Here is a 16,948-nt window from a genome sequence, read left to right as displayed (position 1 = left end):
TGGCAGCCTCCAACTGTGAGTCTGTGAGAGCCGCGGCCATCCCTTAAGTACGCCTGCTTAGGGCTGTTACTGACACATGCTTTAGGGAAAACACACACTCAAAACATGTGCCAACAAACACACAAAGACAGACGTGTACACAGACGCATGCCGGCATAGACAAGCACACGCGTGCGCGTACACACTCGATGCAGCATCACCAACGCCGGGGATAAAAGGCCCGCGAAAGAGCCGAGAGCCTAATTAGGTTTTAATTGATTTTGGAGTGGGTCTCTATCCTTCTCTCCCCTCTCCCTCTCTCCTGTCGTGGATTAGCGTCAGTGAGTGAGTGTTCCTCAGATGTGATTATTGACCTGTTCGCTCAGCCTCTCCCCAGGCTCTGATGAATACTTGCATGAGGACCTGACGTGTGAGAGCCCACTGTCTGTCTCTCCCAAGCACACACTTGATTGCATTCCAGGACACTGCGCAGACACACACATAAATCATTTGCACATGCGCACTCGCACATCTGCGCCCATGAAGGTACGCATTAGCGCCGCGTCCCGCTCTCTCACACACACACACGGAAGCAGAAAGCCCCCATCCAGATCCAGATTCCTCTAGGAATTGTTTTGATTCAAACTCCGCCTTTCTGTCTGACACCATCCATCCCCGACTTTCCGTCTGTCTGGTGGTCTGTCTAGGTCTGCACGACCAGCCCTGTGTTAGGGAACCATTATGGAGGGCAGCAGTTTCGCTCTCCCTCATTTCCCCTATAGAATATATCTGGAACAGAGGGAGAAGGTTAAAAAAACTAAAAACCCTCAAAGGCCTGTGATTCTGCACCAGCCCAGACACGTCTTCTCTTCCTCTGATCTCATATATCACGACACCCCTGCACCAAAACAACTAATTGCCTTTCACACATTTTGCTGTTTGCTGGGGACCGGGGACATTTCCTGCAGGCAGCAGCGCCTCAGTACAACCAAACGCAGGCCCAAAGCGAGTATACACACACACCACAAAACAGTGTAAAACTCTACATTGACACTCAGCAGAAACTGTAAAAATAGGCTATAAAAAAATCGAGAAACCACTAAAGACGAAACTGGTACGAGCAGTACTGGTTTCTTTTAAGAGATGCCAAATTCGGTATCGTAAACAATGAAGCTGCTCTGGAAGATTACTATACATGATGACACTTTATCTAAATTACATCCTTTATGAGGTTTACGTAGCAAAGATTTATTTATTGTCACATATTTGACAATAATCAGTGCCATTAAACAATGCGAGCTGTGCTTGTATGGCACCTTTTAGCCTTACTAGAGGAGAGTAGTAGAATGAGCACTATTTATGTGAAGGGGCAGATTTAACCGTCCGCCTTTTTCGCTATCATCACCCATCATTTAGCAGGTGTTACTGTGAAACCTGGGAACTTCTTATAGCCAACATTAATCTTGATGTGTTCATTTAGACAGATCTTCTAAGCAGGAGCTTGTGGAGAGATATGAGGTTGCAAGTCTTTGTTAGGTGTCTGCAAGTCTTTTTGCAGAGCACTGTTTGCTTATATATTTATAGGCCTTTTATGCCTCTGTGGCCTTACTGACCCTGCTAGTGGTCACTATGCAATAATGTGCAGTCAGTTCAGTCATTCCCCTTTAGGGATCTGCTATATACATTTACAGTCCTTGCTGGTACTGTCCTCCTGCATCTTTTGTGAAATCAGCACATGAGTTCTCATCTAACTACCCTTCTGTAAAAGAGCTTTGTGTATGTGTTTCATTTAGTTTATTCTCAGTGCCTACACAAAGCATTCTCTGGGAACTTCAGCACTGTGTAAGAGATTAACACGTAATTTGCCACGGGTGCGTCACTGTCTCCTTGATTTATTTTGTTTATGCTGTTAAAAGGGGAACAGCTGTTCTCGAGCATCAGGAAATCAAACTTGGCCGTACCCTCAGACACTCGGGGCCGTTGGCTGCAATGATTTCCCCCCTTCCTGTTGCCTGTGTTTCTCCACCCGTTTTTTCTACTTCTCAGATCTCAGAGAAACCTCAAGACCCTGATCCAGTAAACAATGAGGCGCTGTCTTTGGCTTTCTTTCGTCCGCCTCGCCGCGATTTACACAAGCACAGGCAGAAATTAAGCAAAGGCACACACACACCCAGATATTCACATATCTGAACACACACTCCCTCCCACCCGCAAAGGGGACTCTAATAAGCCATAAGTGCCTCTGAAATATTAACTAGATGCTGCGAGCGAAATCCCAGCAGATCCGCGGGGGCCTGCCATCTTCAATCTAGCCCCCTCCAAAAAAACAAACAGCACTTCTCCTTCTCATCTCCTCATGCCTCGCCGCCCTCCCCCTTGCTGTCCATCACGAGTTCGTGCTTACAGATGACTCGGGCCAAACCACTGACCACAGACCGTCTAGGCTCAGCCCCAGACCTTCTAGTGCAGCATCGATCGGAAGCATCAAACCATAAACGCTGTCTGCACTGAAGCCGTGACCCTGCTGACTCTCGCTGGACGCGTTTCACCTCTATCGAAGCGTGTTGGCCGTTGTGCTTTCCTCGCGCCGCGGCGTAGTTCATCAACTCTGATTACATTTGTGACAGATGAATACAGAGACAACAGTGCTGCAGCTGCACCGGGCTATCCTAATCACATGCTGGGTTTTTACGGTTAATTGTACCAGTTAGCCATTAAATCATCATTAAATCCCGGCAGCTGTGTTGACTGCTGGACGCTGATGACCATGATTGTGTCCTAACTGTAGGCCAAGTGCCAGATGTTGACCGATATGATCCTGGAACAACTCCCTCCTTTAGCCATGACCTCTGGGAGCTCGTCTGTCCTTCCTTTCATCCTCAACCATCATCCTTCCCTTTTTGCACCTTCTTTACTTTCCTTCCCCTCTGGCTATTGCTGATCATTTATAGATTTCCCATTACAAGCGGAATACAGACATTGATCCCACCCCTCCCTCGAGCTCTAGCAAAAAGGCGATATCACGCATAGAAACACAGAGCTGGTACGTGTGTTGGTGGCACTTCTCGCTGTGGCCAGACATGTCACAAGCCCCGGGGGGCGGGGATGGGGGTGTGGGGGTGTCTAGCTGTGTGTCTGAAGAGTTATAAAGTTATATAATAAAATCTTTCCACCTCAGGCAGACTGCATTCAATAACAAATAACCAAATAAAAGTGAGAAAATAAAAACCGGGAAAAAGTGCAAGAAATGGATCTTCTTGAATGACTGTTTTCGTGTCTGTGTGTGTGTCTGTGTGTGCGCGTGCACCCACCCGTTTCAATGTTTAATTCAAGTGCATAAAAATAAAACACCTCCTTGGGCGGGAGCGAGAGGGAGAGAGGAAGAACAAAGGGAGAGATGGAGGGAAGGAAAAAATCGGAGGAGGGAGACGTCGAGAAAGAGAGCTGGAGAGAATCTCTCTCTCTCCCCTTCCTCGACTCTGGTATATCACTAGGTAGCATCCTGGGGCTTGGTGATGGCAGATTGCATTAGAGATATGGGCCTGATATTTCATCTAGCCTTTATTACATTTAGTTCGCATCAATCGGCTGGCAGCCTGGAGGTAAGAGCTATTTGGCACATGGCCGGACTCCCCCTGAAATGAAATCCTGAATTAAAGTGCCACCTCAGACATGGAGCGCCTGCATAAGGCTCACGATTTGATTGCTGCAGTCGAGCCGCTGTTTGGCTTCGTTACATCGCACGAGTACTGACTGTTTGAACCCGCCGAGGGAAAATCACCAGCTGGCAGGGGATATTAGCGTTCAGAAGCCTCGCCTGAGCTGACCAAGCACTTTTCTCAGTTTTATAAAGGCCTAAAGTGCCTTGGTATGGGGTGGGGGTGGCAGTGGTGAGGTGATGACTGATGAGCACTTTTACACCGACAGGTTTCGTGCTTAAGAGCGCACGTGCATGCGTGCTTTATAAGCATAACCAAAAACATATGTTCAGCCTTTCATGTGACCATTTTTTCCCCTGTTTCCTGCGTGCTTCCACGATCAGCAGTCCAGACACCACAGCCCTGCGTCTTTCAGGTAACACCGCTCCGGTTTTCTGCTCTGCCATCTCTGTAATCCCACCTGTCACGCAGATTTTCAGCCCCGGCCGAGATACCGAGCCCTTCCCTCCTCCTGGAAAGCCCTCTGGCTCCCCTTGCCCTAACCTCGCAGAGAGGACCGTGAAAACATGCAAAAATCTCCTCTCTGCTCGCTCTCTCACACCGCCATGCCTAATCATACAGGCAAGAAAAGGAAGCAACCCGTAACAGCGCTACAGGGCCTGGATCAATCCGTGTAAAAAAAGAAAAGAAAAGCATAACACGGGATGGAGAGAGGAGGCTTATCAAGCCCTATTTTGCTGTTTTCTGTGCCTTAAAGGGTTCTCTACAAAACACAGAAGGGCACACTGGTGGTAAAGGTGATGCATAAAAACATGTTGGCATTATTCACTATTTCTTTCCAAACTGGGGGGTGGGGGTCACCAGTGGTGTGATGGATAGAGAGGGATGCTAACCGTACAAACTTGCAAAACGTGCTTGCACAGTTACTCACTCATAAACGCCCACTCACACTCACACACTCATACATACAGGATGAAGGGAGACTGAGTGGGAGTGTGTGTTAGAGGGCACGCCGAGGCCTTGTCCCCTTCAGGCGTGTGTTAAAAAAAATGTCTAAAAAAACCATCCTAATAAGATTGCCTGTACCGAAGGGAAAAAAAAGAAGAAGTAGAAGAAGAAGGGGGTATTTCAGTTTCTCTTCCTCCTCCCTCAGCCTCCTCCTGCCCTGCATGCCTTGGGCTGTGAGAAACTGCCTGACACACTGCTTATCAACAGCTGAGGCATCCCTCCCTCCCTCTCTCCCTCCCTCCCTCTCTACCAGTCCAGCAGGAAGTGCGGGCACGCCACATTGCCGACACAGCGATGCTGGTGTCAAAGCGGAGAGGCGCTTTAGTGCAAAAAGATAATTACACAACAAAAAAACACGACGGAAACCTGGAGACTCAAAGGCGGCGACATCAAAATAACATTTCAAGTTCAATGCCGTCGCGGCGCTACCGTGCGAAAAGAACCCGACAAATATTACAAAACCTTTTCCAACCAAAGCGGCCATTCATGCGCTCATGAAAGCAACGTTTTTTTATTTTGGTTTGGTTTTTCTTCCCCTCTCCCGGCCAGACAAATCACTTTGTAGACGAACAATGCAAAAAAAAATAAAATAAATGCAAAAAAAACAATTATTAATTCTTCAATTTACAGAGTGGAGAAGTGCACTGATAAACTGACCAAATGGACTCATCATTTGACCAAAATTGGTTGTATATAAAATTGAATTAAACAGTAGAGACTGGGAGCTTTTTCCACCCTCCAACTACCGTCTTCCTCTGAGGTCATAGACAATAGAAGACCATATGATTTGGATTATTTATGTCTCTGAGAAAGGAAACTGACCAACTCGCTCATATCGAGATAAACAGCTGGGTCTCATTCCCTTCTATTACTTCTTAAAGCCTCCCCTGTTTATTCTCTCTCGGCCCACCCTCCAATCTGTGACTTCAAAATCCATCATGATTCATTTTCTTACATCCTATCTTATCATTCTGTCTTTACTGCCCAAAAGCAGACGCCGACTTCCAAATGTTGCTTGGCATTTGATTATCAGATGGAGGGGGGATTAGAGCTTTATAGTCTGGGTAATGCTGGCTGATGCCTTCAAAAGTAAATTTCAAATTTTTACATCTGTCAAAAATCTTCCCGACTAGTCTGCTGTTCTTAAGAAGGTTAAAAACCTCATCTTGTATGGTTCTGAGCAGCGGAAATAACACAGGAACTTATTATTAAACTATCTGAATCATTCTTTCCATTTGGGTTTTATTGTTTTATTGCGACCTGTTTTTCCTCGTCTGTATTCAAGAGTGTGTGAAAGAAGCAGAAAACCTTGGGATGTGGAAATGAGCAGCGTTTCCTGTCCTCTAAAACACAGAGGGTTGATATTGCAGCTGATGTGCCCTTGAGCAAGGAATTTAACCCCCATAACTGCCCGGGAGAAGGCGACTAGCATCCAGGACAAAATGAGTTTAATGGTTATGTGCTTCGACGTGGAACTTATGTGCTTTCCATTTTCTGAATAAATAATTATGTCAGAAAATAGAAAAAGAAAACCACAGTCTACCTAATGGTCTGCTATTCACAGGAAGCCTGCAATCTGCAATTAAAATTTCCTTTGCGATTGACCTGTTGTGGTCAAAATGTGGATTACGTTTCAACAGCCTGGAATTGGGCCAAACCACCCGGCACTGAATTATAACAGTATGTAAAAATCTGTGCGCCTCAACTGGAAATTACTTATTTGAGATACGGATGCTTTCGCAGCATACTAATGAACGTGTCAACATGAATCATCATTCAGCCACAATAATAGCACACCATCTTACCGGTGAAGCCAATTTTCCCCTGAAAGAAAAGAGTGGGTTTTATGGACTGCACCATTATGACCCGAATCCAGCCCCCCCAGCCCCCTGGCCTTCCCGTCTTACTTGCAGTCGAGCCTCTCGATCTCAAAGTGAGGGTTGAAGTTGAGGACGATGCGCTGCGAGGGCTCTGGCGCCGTGATGATCCAGTGGCAGTTCTGGTGTGGGGGGTACTCCAGAGGATAACCAGGGGAGGTGATATAACCGGCCTCGCTGGCATCTAGCAAACCTCCGCACTCCGGCGCTGTGTAAGAGACAGAAAGGTGAGTTAGAAGGTGCTGGGAGGTACTGACTATAAAGCAGGCGAAGAGGAGCGGTTAAAAATGTTTTATGCATGTTTTTATTTTAAAGATAATTTGGTGCATTTCTACACGGCGTCATTTGCAGGGCAGACTCATTTAAAGCACTGAAAAATAATAAATAAATAATAAAAAAAGCTTGAGGAAATGATGCGCTCCCCTAGTGCAGCATCTCAGTGGGCGCCCCTTCATTTACCTTGCTTCTCTATATGAAGATGTGATGAGCAACAAATGAACAGTAAAACAAAAGAAAGCAATTTAGGCTGTCAGTTAGGAGGAAATTGGAAAAACTTCTCCATTGTGGATTCTCAATGCAAGCAGCGCCACATGGGTAAGCTATTAAAACAATAAAAGATCATTACTGTTGCATTTGGTGAAAGCGCGCAGACACACACACAGAGAGAAACACACCGAGCCTTTTTCACCCTCTTCCACACCCAGGCTCTTATCTCCCTACTCCCCCATAGGGAGCGTTCTCCAAGTGTAATTGTTGCTCCTGCAAGCCAATCTGCAAACATTAGGACACATTCCCTGATCCTATCACACTCTCCCAGGAACAATAGCTTGCCAATAGCGTAGCTCTGCAGGCTTAGACAGGAAGTGACACGCAGACGGCCTGTCTAGCTAGGTTCTGGGGTTCACCCCTACTCTGTAATGAGAAGCTAACGCGCCAACAAAAGACCCCATTCTCTGATTTCGCCCCGTGAGCCACGGCGGCTCTCGCTCTCTCCATTATCTCCCACAAACATGCTAAACACATAAACTCACATGCTCATACAAAAGAAACATATATGAGTATTCTGCACACATGCACGCACAAAGCCCGGCAGCCTTGTGCATATTGGTTCTTTATTAATCTTACTCTGCAACAGATTTGAGATATTATCAATTTTAGAGAAAAAAAAAACAGGGGCGCCATGACAACAGCAGGAGCTAGCTTAGCTCAGATGGTCCCAACCTTTTTCATTTGATGTACCACCACAGCTCTAAGATTAATCCAAACTGCTTTCATCCACAATGGTTCTAATGTTTTATTTTATGATTACTGATCAATTTTACCTGTTAAATCTTTTAAAATTCTGTTTGGATAGCATAGTGCTAGCTAACAACTTTAGCTTTTCACCATACTTTTAGCTAACGTTTTTATCCATTGTTTTAACTTCCTATTTTAACACTTTGTACATACATTTTACTTTTATTTAACTTCTTGTTTGCTTTTACTTCTAACCATAATCTCGGGTCTGCTTGGGTCGGTTCAATTCTTGCTCTTTTTGGATTTTCTTATTAGTTGAGCTAATCTTTTCATGTGCCTGTTGGTTATGGAGAGAAGCAGCAAAGACATAATCAAAGAGAGACGTTCAGATAGTGAAAAGAGACAAAGAATCCTAAATTGAAATCTATGGAAGAATATCTTCCAAGGGATAGAAAAAAAATTGACTAGGATAGACTCTTTAAAAATGTATTTTAGGGCAAAGTCATGACTTGTTAAGCGTTTCTTTAAGATTCGACTGATTCTTTCCATTCAGTTCTTTTTGTCCTGGTGAAAGTTAATTTAGATAATTCTTCTAGAAGGACCTGAAGTACACTCTGGGCTAACTGTATCCCTGTTTGGCAATCCCTTGTTTAGCTTATGTTTGCTGATCCTCCAGTGAGATCTTTAATAACCAACACGATTTTGAACGCAACAACAGACAAATCCTGTTTCACTACAGCAGCGGACGCTCGTAGGAATACATATGAGGAAGGAAAGGAACTGAGACAGGAACATGAATCATATGGCATTAACAATGTGTCACTAAACGTTGGCCTTAACCACTCAGCTGCTGGAATGAATCCATTATTGACATAAATGGGTTGATATTTTTGCCTGTTTCTTTCAAATTTCTGTGAAAGCACCAATAAAGGAAACAGAAGGAAAGATAAGGGGGGAAAAAAACAGCACCAAAGGCTTGAAGTGTAATAGACCCTTCAAGTGTTGACATTTCCACCGCCTATTGTGCTTAAAAGGCACACTTAGATTCTCTGACATTTGATAGAGCTGCGATGGCTTCCTTACTTTGTTACTGGAGAGGAGCAACGCCCACGCTCACATCAGGCACACGCACACACACAGAGCTGCCGGTGATTTCATGGGAGCGCATGACTCCAGCCGCCCACATGCGTACGCACAGATACAAACTACTGCACAAATATACACATCACACACGCAATTTTAGCCATAAGTGCACACATGAATACATGCTTTAACGCACGCCCACGCGTTTAGGTGCACGTATAAACACACGGAAACACAGAGAGCCACTGCACAATGTTCAAAGGACCACCCACACACACACAAACTCACTTCCAAAAACACGCAGAGGGCCTGTCAATCACAGGAGGGAGGAAAAAAATCACTAACTGAATTTTTTAAAAAAGATAGCAGGGATAGGAAAGAATGACAAAGACAGACAGAAAGACCGAGACACACACACACACATTGACACACACATGCACAGACATCTCTTTATCTGCCGCGGCTGTGCAGACAGACAGTCATTGTTGGGAAGCCTATGGAGGGGACGGTGTGCAAGAGGCTATCAGCGCGCAGAGCCTCGGCAGATTAAGTCGTTTGGGGAGAATCCTGCAGCCTCAACACTTTTTTTTCCCTGAGCTGCCCATTCAGTGGCCTCCAAAGGAGGATGAAGAGGAGGGATGCAGGAGAAATGACAGAACGAGTGGGAAGAGAAGGGGGGATGAAAGGATTACAGTAGGAAAGGAAAATGGGAGATGTGACAGAGAGGATGAGGGTGAAGAAAGAGGATGAAGAAGAGCAGAGGGATGTGAGGAAGGGTGGAGGATTGATGGCGAGGCGATGGATAAAACACGGATTGAGAAAGAAGGGGGAAAGATTGATCGGAGGGGGGGTGAAGGCGGCAGGCTGGGTTGATTCATGATGGGCGGTGGTGAGCACATAGGTGGGAAGAGCGAGGGAGAGGAGTGACAGGCGCGGGAAGAGGGAGGAGGCGACAAAAGGTGATGAGGAAGGGGAAGGGGAAAAAAATACAGGCAGCCGAGGAGGAGAGAGAAAAGATGGAGAAAGGAGCGGGTGCAGCGCAAAAGAGCCTGACGAGCCTCATTAAGACAAGCCTGCTATCCGGTGCTGTCCTGCAGATGCCGACCCCCAGGGGGAAACCTCTGTCAGTCACCTCTCACACACACACAGGCAAACATGCGTGTGTGCAGTTTGGTGGGAGAAAAAAATGAAGTAGAAGAAGGAAAGTGACAGATGTGTGTGTGTTCTCTTCTAATTTTTTGAATAGCTCGCCATTATGAGGATGCTTATATGGTACAAATGTGTGCGTGTGTGTTTCACTTTAAAGCAGAATGTTTGGGTGTGAACAGAACTTGTGGTGCTGGATCAGTAACAGAGGGGAAGCACTCAGGAGCTGCCAGCGAGCTCCACGAATTACACTGTCTCTTCTACTAGAGCAGCCCATCTGTCTGCACACAAACACTCACACACAAAGTGCTGCATATGTCCCTGCCATGCATGGACCAAGGCCCTATTACAATGAACAATGCCACTTTTATGTATGTGTGAGTCTTAAGAGTATGTTTGCAGAGCTGCGTTTTGAGTGGATGCAACTGAAATCCAAAAGACAAAGCACAGCGCAGACTGTATCAATGAAATGAATTAATGACTTTTGTGCGAGTGTGTGCGCGCATTTCTTTTTTAGTCGCTCCTGAGATGTCTTCCCAATGCGAGTGCCTTTATCTTCATTATCTGAGAAAATGTGCATACGTCTGCACGTCTTAGCTCAGGTTTCTGCAGCGCGTGTGAGTTCGGCTGCACGTCCCGCCGCTCTTATTTCTATTAGCTGCCTTATCGGGGAGGCACGGCGTCACGCTCTGGGATAAGCCGCGAGTGCGAGGAGAGGCGCTGATAAATCCCTCCATCATTCCTAGTGTCTCTCGTCCCGTCCCTTGCGCCTGCTCCCTCCCCGCTTCCCCACCTTAATTAAAAAGTGCTATCACCCAGAGTGAGGGAATACGAGGGGAGTGAGTGGGCAGCACTCATGCATTCAGACATTCAGAGAAGAGCATGGGGTTGTCTCTCTGACTGCTTTTAATCTCACCCATTCGACACTAGGCCGGGCCAAAGGAGGGAGGGAGATGAAGAGGTGGGGACTTGCTTTAAGACCTTTTAGGTCAAACCAGTGTGCGCCTCAGCAGCAGGGAGCGTGGCCCACCCAGTCATAGATGGTCGAGTTTAGTCAATATGCTGGTTTCAAATGTTTCTTGTTGCCGTATTCAAAATAAAAGCGTTAAGAGAGAGAGACTCATGCTTTCTCTCACCAGGTTCTCCGACTTCCCCCCTCAGTCAAAAGACACATGTTAAGCTAATGGGTGAGTCCAAATTGGCCATGGATGTGATGCAGGTAAAGTGTACAGGTGTATGCATGCAAGGAAACAGCAAGATTGTTAATAGACCAGAAATATAAAAATAATGAGACAAAAACTGTTGCACTTCTATCATCCAGCTGGTTCTTTATTTCTCCTTCCACGTTCATATTAGTTTAATTAACCAATAACTTTATTTCAGAAAGACATTTGAGACTCATTTCACTTTTTTTATGTTCTATTCTTGTCGTCGTTTCCTTTCAGATTGAGGAGTCTGTAGAAATAAACCTGAGGATTACAGTTTAACGCCTTTATTCATTCCCTGCATTCTGATTGGACGCCCATAACGTTTTCTTGTTCCTGTCAGGGGGGGGCTGTGTCTGTGCTTGTGAACATAAAACAAGCATAGAAATCTCTCCCCTCGCTGACACAACACAGTGTCAAATTTACGTCTAAAATCAAATACGCTGTAGCTAAATGACGGCGCTGCGCTGAAAGCCGAGCCTGATTTCAGTGGTCACTAGCGTGCGTTGATGCTTAGGTGGATTTGAGCTTGTGAAACTTGACCAAAAGCAAATAACAGTCGGCTCCAAGAAACGCAACAGTCGCTGACAATGGCTTTTTTGTTAAACACTGTTAACGGTGTTTAAAGGGGGATTATTTCTTTTAAGAACTAACAAAAGCCACATCAAAAGCAGATAATATCCCCAAATCCTCTTTGCCTCCCTTTTCTTTCTCCTTCTCTACTCCTCCCTCCCTCCCTAACAGGATAAGTGCCCCGCGTTAATCAGCTAAATGCACAGCGCTGGCCATCCTGATCAATGGATCAATGGATCAATCGAGTAAACAGATGGTCACTGGTGCCTTCAGCAGGAGGTGGGTGGGCCTAATCCTAAACGCTACCTGGCTACTGTATCACGTCTCCTTCACCCCCCACCGGTGCACCCCCTCGGCTCTGCGCGCCAGTGTCAAACCTGCACCACCGAAGCACTTTTCACAAAAGATTTTCCCCGTCTAAGGTGGAGCGAGCCTACATCAGCAAGGGAAAGCTGTGAAGAATCGAGCTTTGCTGCAGGAGTCTTGGTGATTTGTTAGCACCCTCTACCCCCCACCTTGCAGAGTGTTACCTTGCAGTGGAACTGACTGCTTAAAAAAAAGGAAGAAGAAAAAAAAAAGTAACCTCTTTTTGGGTGAATTACACTTCTTACAAAAAAGCAGTTTCTTCTCTTTAAATTTACACTCTTGAACTGCTTCCTTCTTTTAAGAACCCGCAGTTTGAATCGCAGTAGATTCTAAAACACCCTGCCTCTTGACAAAGCTGACCCCCTATGGCTCCCAGTCCCCGAGCGCCCATTAAGATCCCCCCCATGTGCAGCTAATGCGACAGACTGAAAAGACCCAGCTCTGTTTTATTTATGGGGGTCTTGTATTTAATTTCACCCTGAGTGTGGTGAGCTGTTCAAGGGCTTTGTGCGAGCCTGTGACTCTCATACCTGACTGGTATCGAACGGGCCGCTCGGTTTGTCTTTGGCTATGAATGCTAAGAGAGGTGACCTTGTTTTTTTTTTCGCAGATGATACCTCTGAGGCAGGCCAGATAAAATACAGAGAAATGCAAAGGATCCTAGACGAGAGGAGAAGACAAGAGGCAAAGGGGTGACGGCGGAGAAAAGATAAAAACATGATGTGAGGTGATAAAATTTACTAAGTTCTTTTCACCCTGGAGCTGATATTATTAAATAATAGAAATCCAACTTCTAAAGAAGTCAATACCATGAATGGAGAGGATGCACAGCCACCCGCTCAATAAACATGCAAATGAGCTGCTTAATGGCTTGAATATTAATGCTTATGGTAAGGAGTAATTAATGCACATGTCAGCGAGTCAAACTGTTGTGATTACAGGACAAGTGGAATGGAAGTGACTCTTCTTCGTGCAGAAATATTGCAGCTGCCTGAGGAAGACACACACAAAAAATGGTGCTTTGTAATGAGGGTGAAGGTGCCACCAGCAAAAAAACCCAAAAACAAAAACCCAGAAGTCCACAGCATGACCTGTCCAATCGCTGAACATCTTTAGTGGATCATTTACCCTGGCACCTCGTAGGATTTTTACACTTAAAAGAGTTTCCTGGCTGGGATGCCTCAGGCGTGCATCTGCTCGTTCCATAACATTACATTTTAGGGGAAACCTTTTGCTGCTGCAAATGTATCAAGTTGCCGAAGCACAGATGGACTCTGTCATCACAAAACAGCAACTCTTTAGAAAATGAAACACTTTAACGTGACTGTGTGCTTAACATTCACAAGAGGATCTCTGCTATAGTATTTTCACCCCTGTGGCTGGGGCTTTATCCCACTTTACGTGACGCTGTCCCTTCATGAACCCTGGATGCGATCTGACTCTTGACCCCTGCACACTTTGATGTTGCCCTTTTCCTCCACCGTGCCGCTTGATGCGGAATCCACTCAGCTGATCTGGTTTCTGAGCGTTCCTCCTCTTTGTTGCCTTGGTGCTATGGCTCGGTCACTCTTCTGTGCTTTCTTAAACTCTGGAGTCGCCGTCTTTCTCCCACTCCCCCTGTCTCTCTGTTTATGCTGCTCTCGCTTTCTCCATGCTCTGTCTCTGTTCTGTTATCTGTCAGTCTCTCTTTCCTCTGGCATCTGTGTGTAATGTGGCTCTTGAGGGGAGTACAGAGGCAGGGAGATGTGGTGCAGTGTCTTGGCAGGGGAGAGAGAGAGAGAATAGGGGGGGGATCCAGCTTCTTGCCTGCCTGATGACTGCCAAGAGGCCCACATCTGTCTCTGATCAACGGGTACATGTGCAGCCAGTGAAAAACACACACACACATTCAGAGGGATGGCTGAGATAGCTGTCCTATTTAAAACAAGTAGCTTTAAAAAAAAAAAAAAAAAAAGATGATGGGTGCAAATGAAGTGAAGAGAGAGCTTGGCTTTGTTTTGAGGCACGCCAGCGGGTGGTGTTGTAAAGGCTGAGCAGTCATGATGAGCTCACGGACAGCTCCCCAGCCCGCCTACTCCCAGTAGACTACTTATGCAGATCGCATAAAATGTACATCTTACTACAGCGCATGATGATTAAGAAGTAAAAAGCCAGGACTGAGAATCACAGACACGCGAAAGAAAGACATAAAGCAGTTTTGGGTTTTGTCTTTTTTTTTCTTTTTTAGCGAAATGCCACCTGATCACCACAGCGGCGAAAAGCGCACATAAATATGAAAAAGTGTGCCACCGTAAATGCGTCAACAATCCGAGACAGGAACGAGTGAGCCAAGCGTGAGGCCATGTGTCATCCCACCAGTGGCGTCACTTCTCTGTATGGTAAGACAAGCCTTGCTCACCACCACCAACAACCACCGGCAGCAGCTTCAAATCTGTCACAATTTCTGTCCGCGTAAAGAAACGGCACGCGTGAATTTGTAATCCACTCATTTATTTGCCGGCGATTGAACGCATCGCGATCACCCTGATTTTTTATGCCACATGGTGAAACCTGAAAATTATTTCCCCCCCTTTTTTTGAAGAATACAAAGGACTCGTGTGGTTAAGCTATACCACAGTGCCGTTTCTGTTTGAACAGTAAACTACTTAAGTACCTTAAAGCAAGGCTCTAAATCCATACCAACTGGCTCCCATTATGCTGCTCCTTATCTTCCTAGTTGCTGTTTTTTTCTTTTAGACGGCTAAGAGCGCAGAGGTGGCGGTGTGCCTCCACGCCGCCTGGAGCTCTCAGCCTTGGCTTCACCCTGCCCAGACAACCCGGAGGAACACGAGGAGATTCTGAAGGAGAGACTCGTGGTGGCTGATGAAGATAGTGATCCTATTAGTCAACACAACTGAAGCTTGTACGCTTTTACGCACGGGCTCTGTGAGACGCAGGCTCTTCACCCAGCTTTAGCCGTTTTCATCACGATGTGCGCAAAAGCATTTTAATCAGGCGTGGGGTTAGTTTATATCCAGAGATGATTAATCAAAGGAAAACAACTGATGAGAACGGGTTGGATAAACATCGTGTTTAAATTTAACATTCACGCTTCACGGCAAACTATTCTAAGCGTAACAATTTCCACTTTCCGTTTTTCTAAATATTTAATGAACGCATCCATGTCTTTCAGTTTGTAATGTTTAGTATGATTTTGATGAAACAAGTGCATAAGATCTAAACATTTAAAAACAAAACAAATACAGAGCTTTTCCTCCGCAGGCTGCTGTATTTGCCATATTTAGCAGGAATAAAACATCAACAGCTTTATCATGGGAGCGTTTGTGTGTTGAAATAATTTGAAACATATGACTTGGAGACCTGGAAATGAATTTGAAGGATAAAAGCAATTACAATGACTAAGAGAAGATGATACTTCAATGTGGTGCTTATAGTAAAAACACGGTTCCGTGATTTAGAGCAACGCTTAGTGTCAGTTAGGCTGTTTTGGCTGACTCAGATCACGAGTGCGTCAAAATCAAGAAGTAACCAAAAACTCACCGTTTTGTCCTCTGACTCTTAACGACACATGGCACACTGCCATTAAGAATCCAACCAACGAGAACACAAAATCCATGTTGAATCACACACAAAACGAAAAAACAAAAAAACTTGTAGATAGTTTCAAGTATCTAATGTTTCCACCTCGCAGGATTGAAATGCTGCCGTTCCTCCAAAAGAAAAAAAAAATCCACAGCCGTTCGGGACCAGCAGTGAAAACTAAACCGCTGTAGTAAAAAGCCCACGGTGTTTATTAAACCATTGGTGGAGAAAAGTGTGCGCCAACTACTTGTCACTGAGAAAAATCTGAATATTTTGTAAGCGCTGTCCTTTTGACTCTGTCCATTTAGCGGAGCGATGCCACCAAACCGCATCCACAAAAAAAAGAAGAAGAAGAAAAAACCCACAGTGAATCAACAAACTCCTTGATCAGTGCTGCGTGCGCTCCGCAGCTGGGAGGCTTCAGGGGATATCTGCGCCTCGCAGAGTCCGGACAGGACAGCAGGCTCCGGGGTGCGCCAACTTCTGACCGATGAGGGGGACTCTCCCTGTCCCGGTATCTCCCTATAACTCTGCGTCCTCCCGCTCGCGGATTTTACGCACACGAGGGTTTGGCTGGTTCTCCGGTAGGAGCTTTATAAGAAACCCGAAGAAAAAAAAAGTCCAACGGTAACAGCTCTCAAAGCCACGTAAACCCCAGTCCGAAGCTGCTTCCCAGCGAGGCACAAAAGTAATGAAATAAATGAAAAGCAGCGCGCTCTCGATCCTCGGAAACAACGAACATGCCGTGCCTCCTCCTGCAGCACCTCTCCTCTCTGCTGTCTTCGCTCCTCTCTGTGGTAACGGCTCCGTGAAGCCTGCGCTCTGCCCCGACAGCAGCGTGGGTCCAGCCAGTGAGGTGTGTGCACTCTGTGTGTGAGTGATCGCGCTTTTGAGCTGAGCAGCTATCGCGTTACAGTCACGGCGCCTCGGCTCCGCCCCCTCCCGTCGATCGCCGGTTATAGGATGTGTGTGGGGGGGGGGCCCGCTCTCCCTCACTCTCTCACTCACTCACACACACATAAACAGATGCATCCTATTTCAAAAGACACCACAGATATTAACTCTTCCACAGATGAGACCGAGATAAAAAAACAAACAAAAAAAAAACATTCTCATGGTAAACCAGGGGATCACAGCTTCTCCTGGGGCTGTTTAAAAAATGGGCGGGGGTGCAGATGAAGATCAAAAATATATCACAGAGGGTGAGAAAGAAGGGAGTGTCTGATTAGTAAGG

At 45.9% G+C, this 16,948-nt stretch overlaps 1 protein-coding gene across 2 annotated transcripts in view; it reads right to left on the bottom strand.

Moving 5' to 3' along the window:
* The window catches only part of nrp2a (neuropilin 2a), a 62,014-nt gene extending 45,432 nt beyond the window's left edge, over nt 1-16,582 (bottom strand). For both annotated transcript variants that reach the window (XM_087836828.1, XM_087836829.1), the window contains exons 1-2: nt 15,673-16,582; nt 6,554-6,731 (exon numbers count right to left, since the gene is read on the bottom strand). In XM_087836828.1, the coding sequence (XP_087692954.1) occupies nt 6,554-6,731; nt 15,673-15,748 (254 nt within the window). In that variant the 5' untranslated portion in view covers nt 15,749-16,582. The remainder of the gene's footprint in view (nt 1-6,553; nt 6,732-15,672) is intronic.
* Nucleotides 16,583-16,948: the final 366 nt, after the last annotated feature.

Source organism: Neolamprologus brichardi, chromosome 23 (assembly GCF_056152115.1).
Source record: "Neolamprologus brichardi isolate AB-2024 chromosome 23, ASM5615211v1, whole genome shotgun sequence".
Taxonomy (NCBI): Eukaryota; Metazoa; Chordata; class Actinopteri; order Cichliformes; family Cichlidae; genus Neolamprologus; species Neolamprologus brichardi.
Note: the sequence above shows the minus strand (reverse complement) of the source record. Positions and strands in the feature narration are given on the sequence as shown.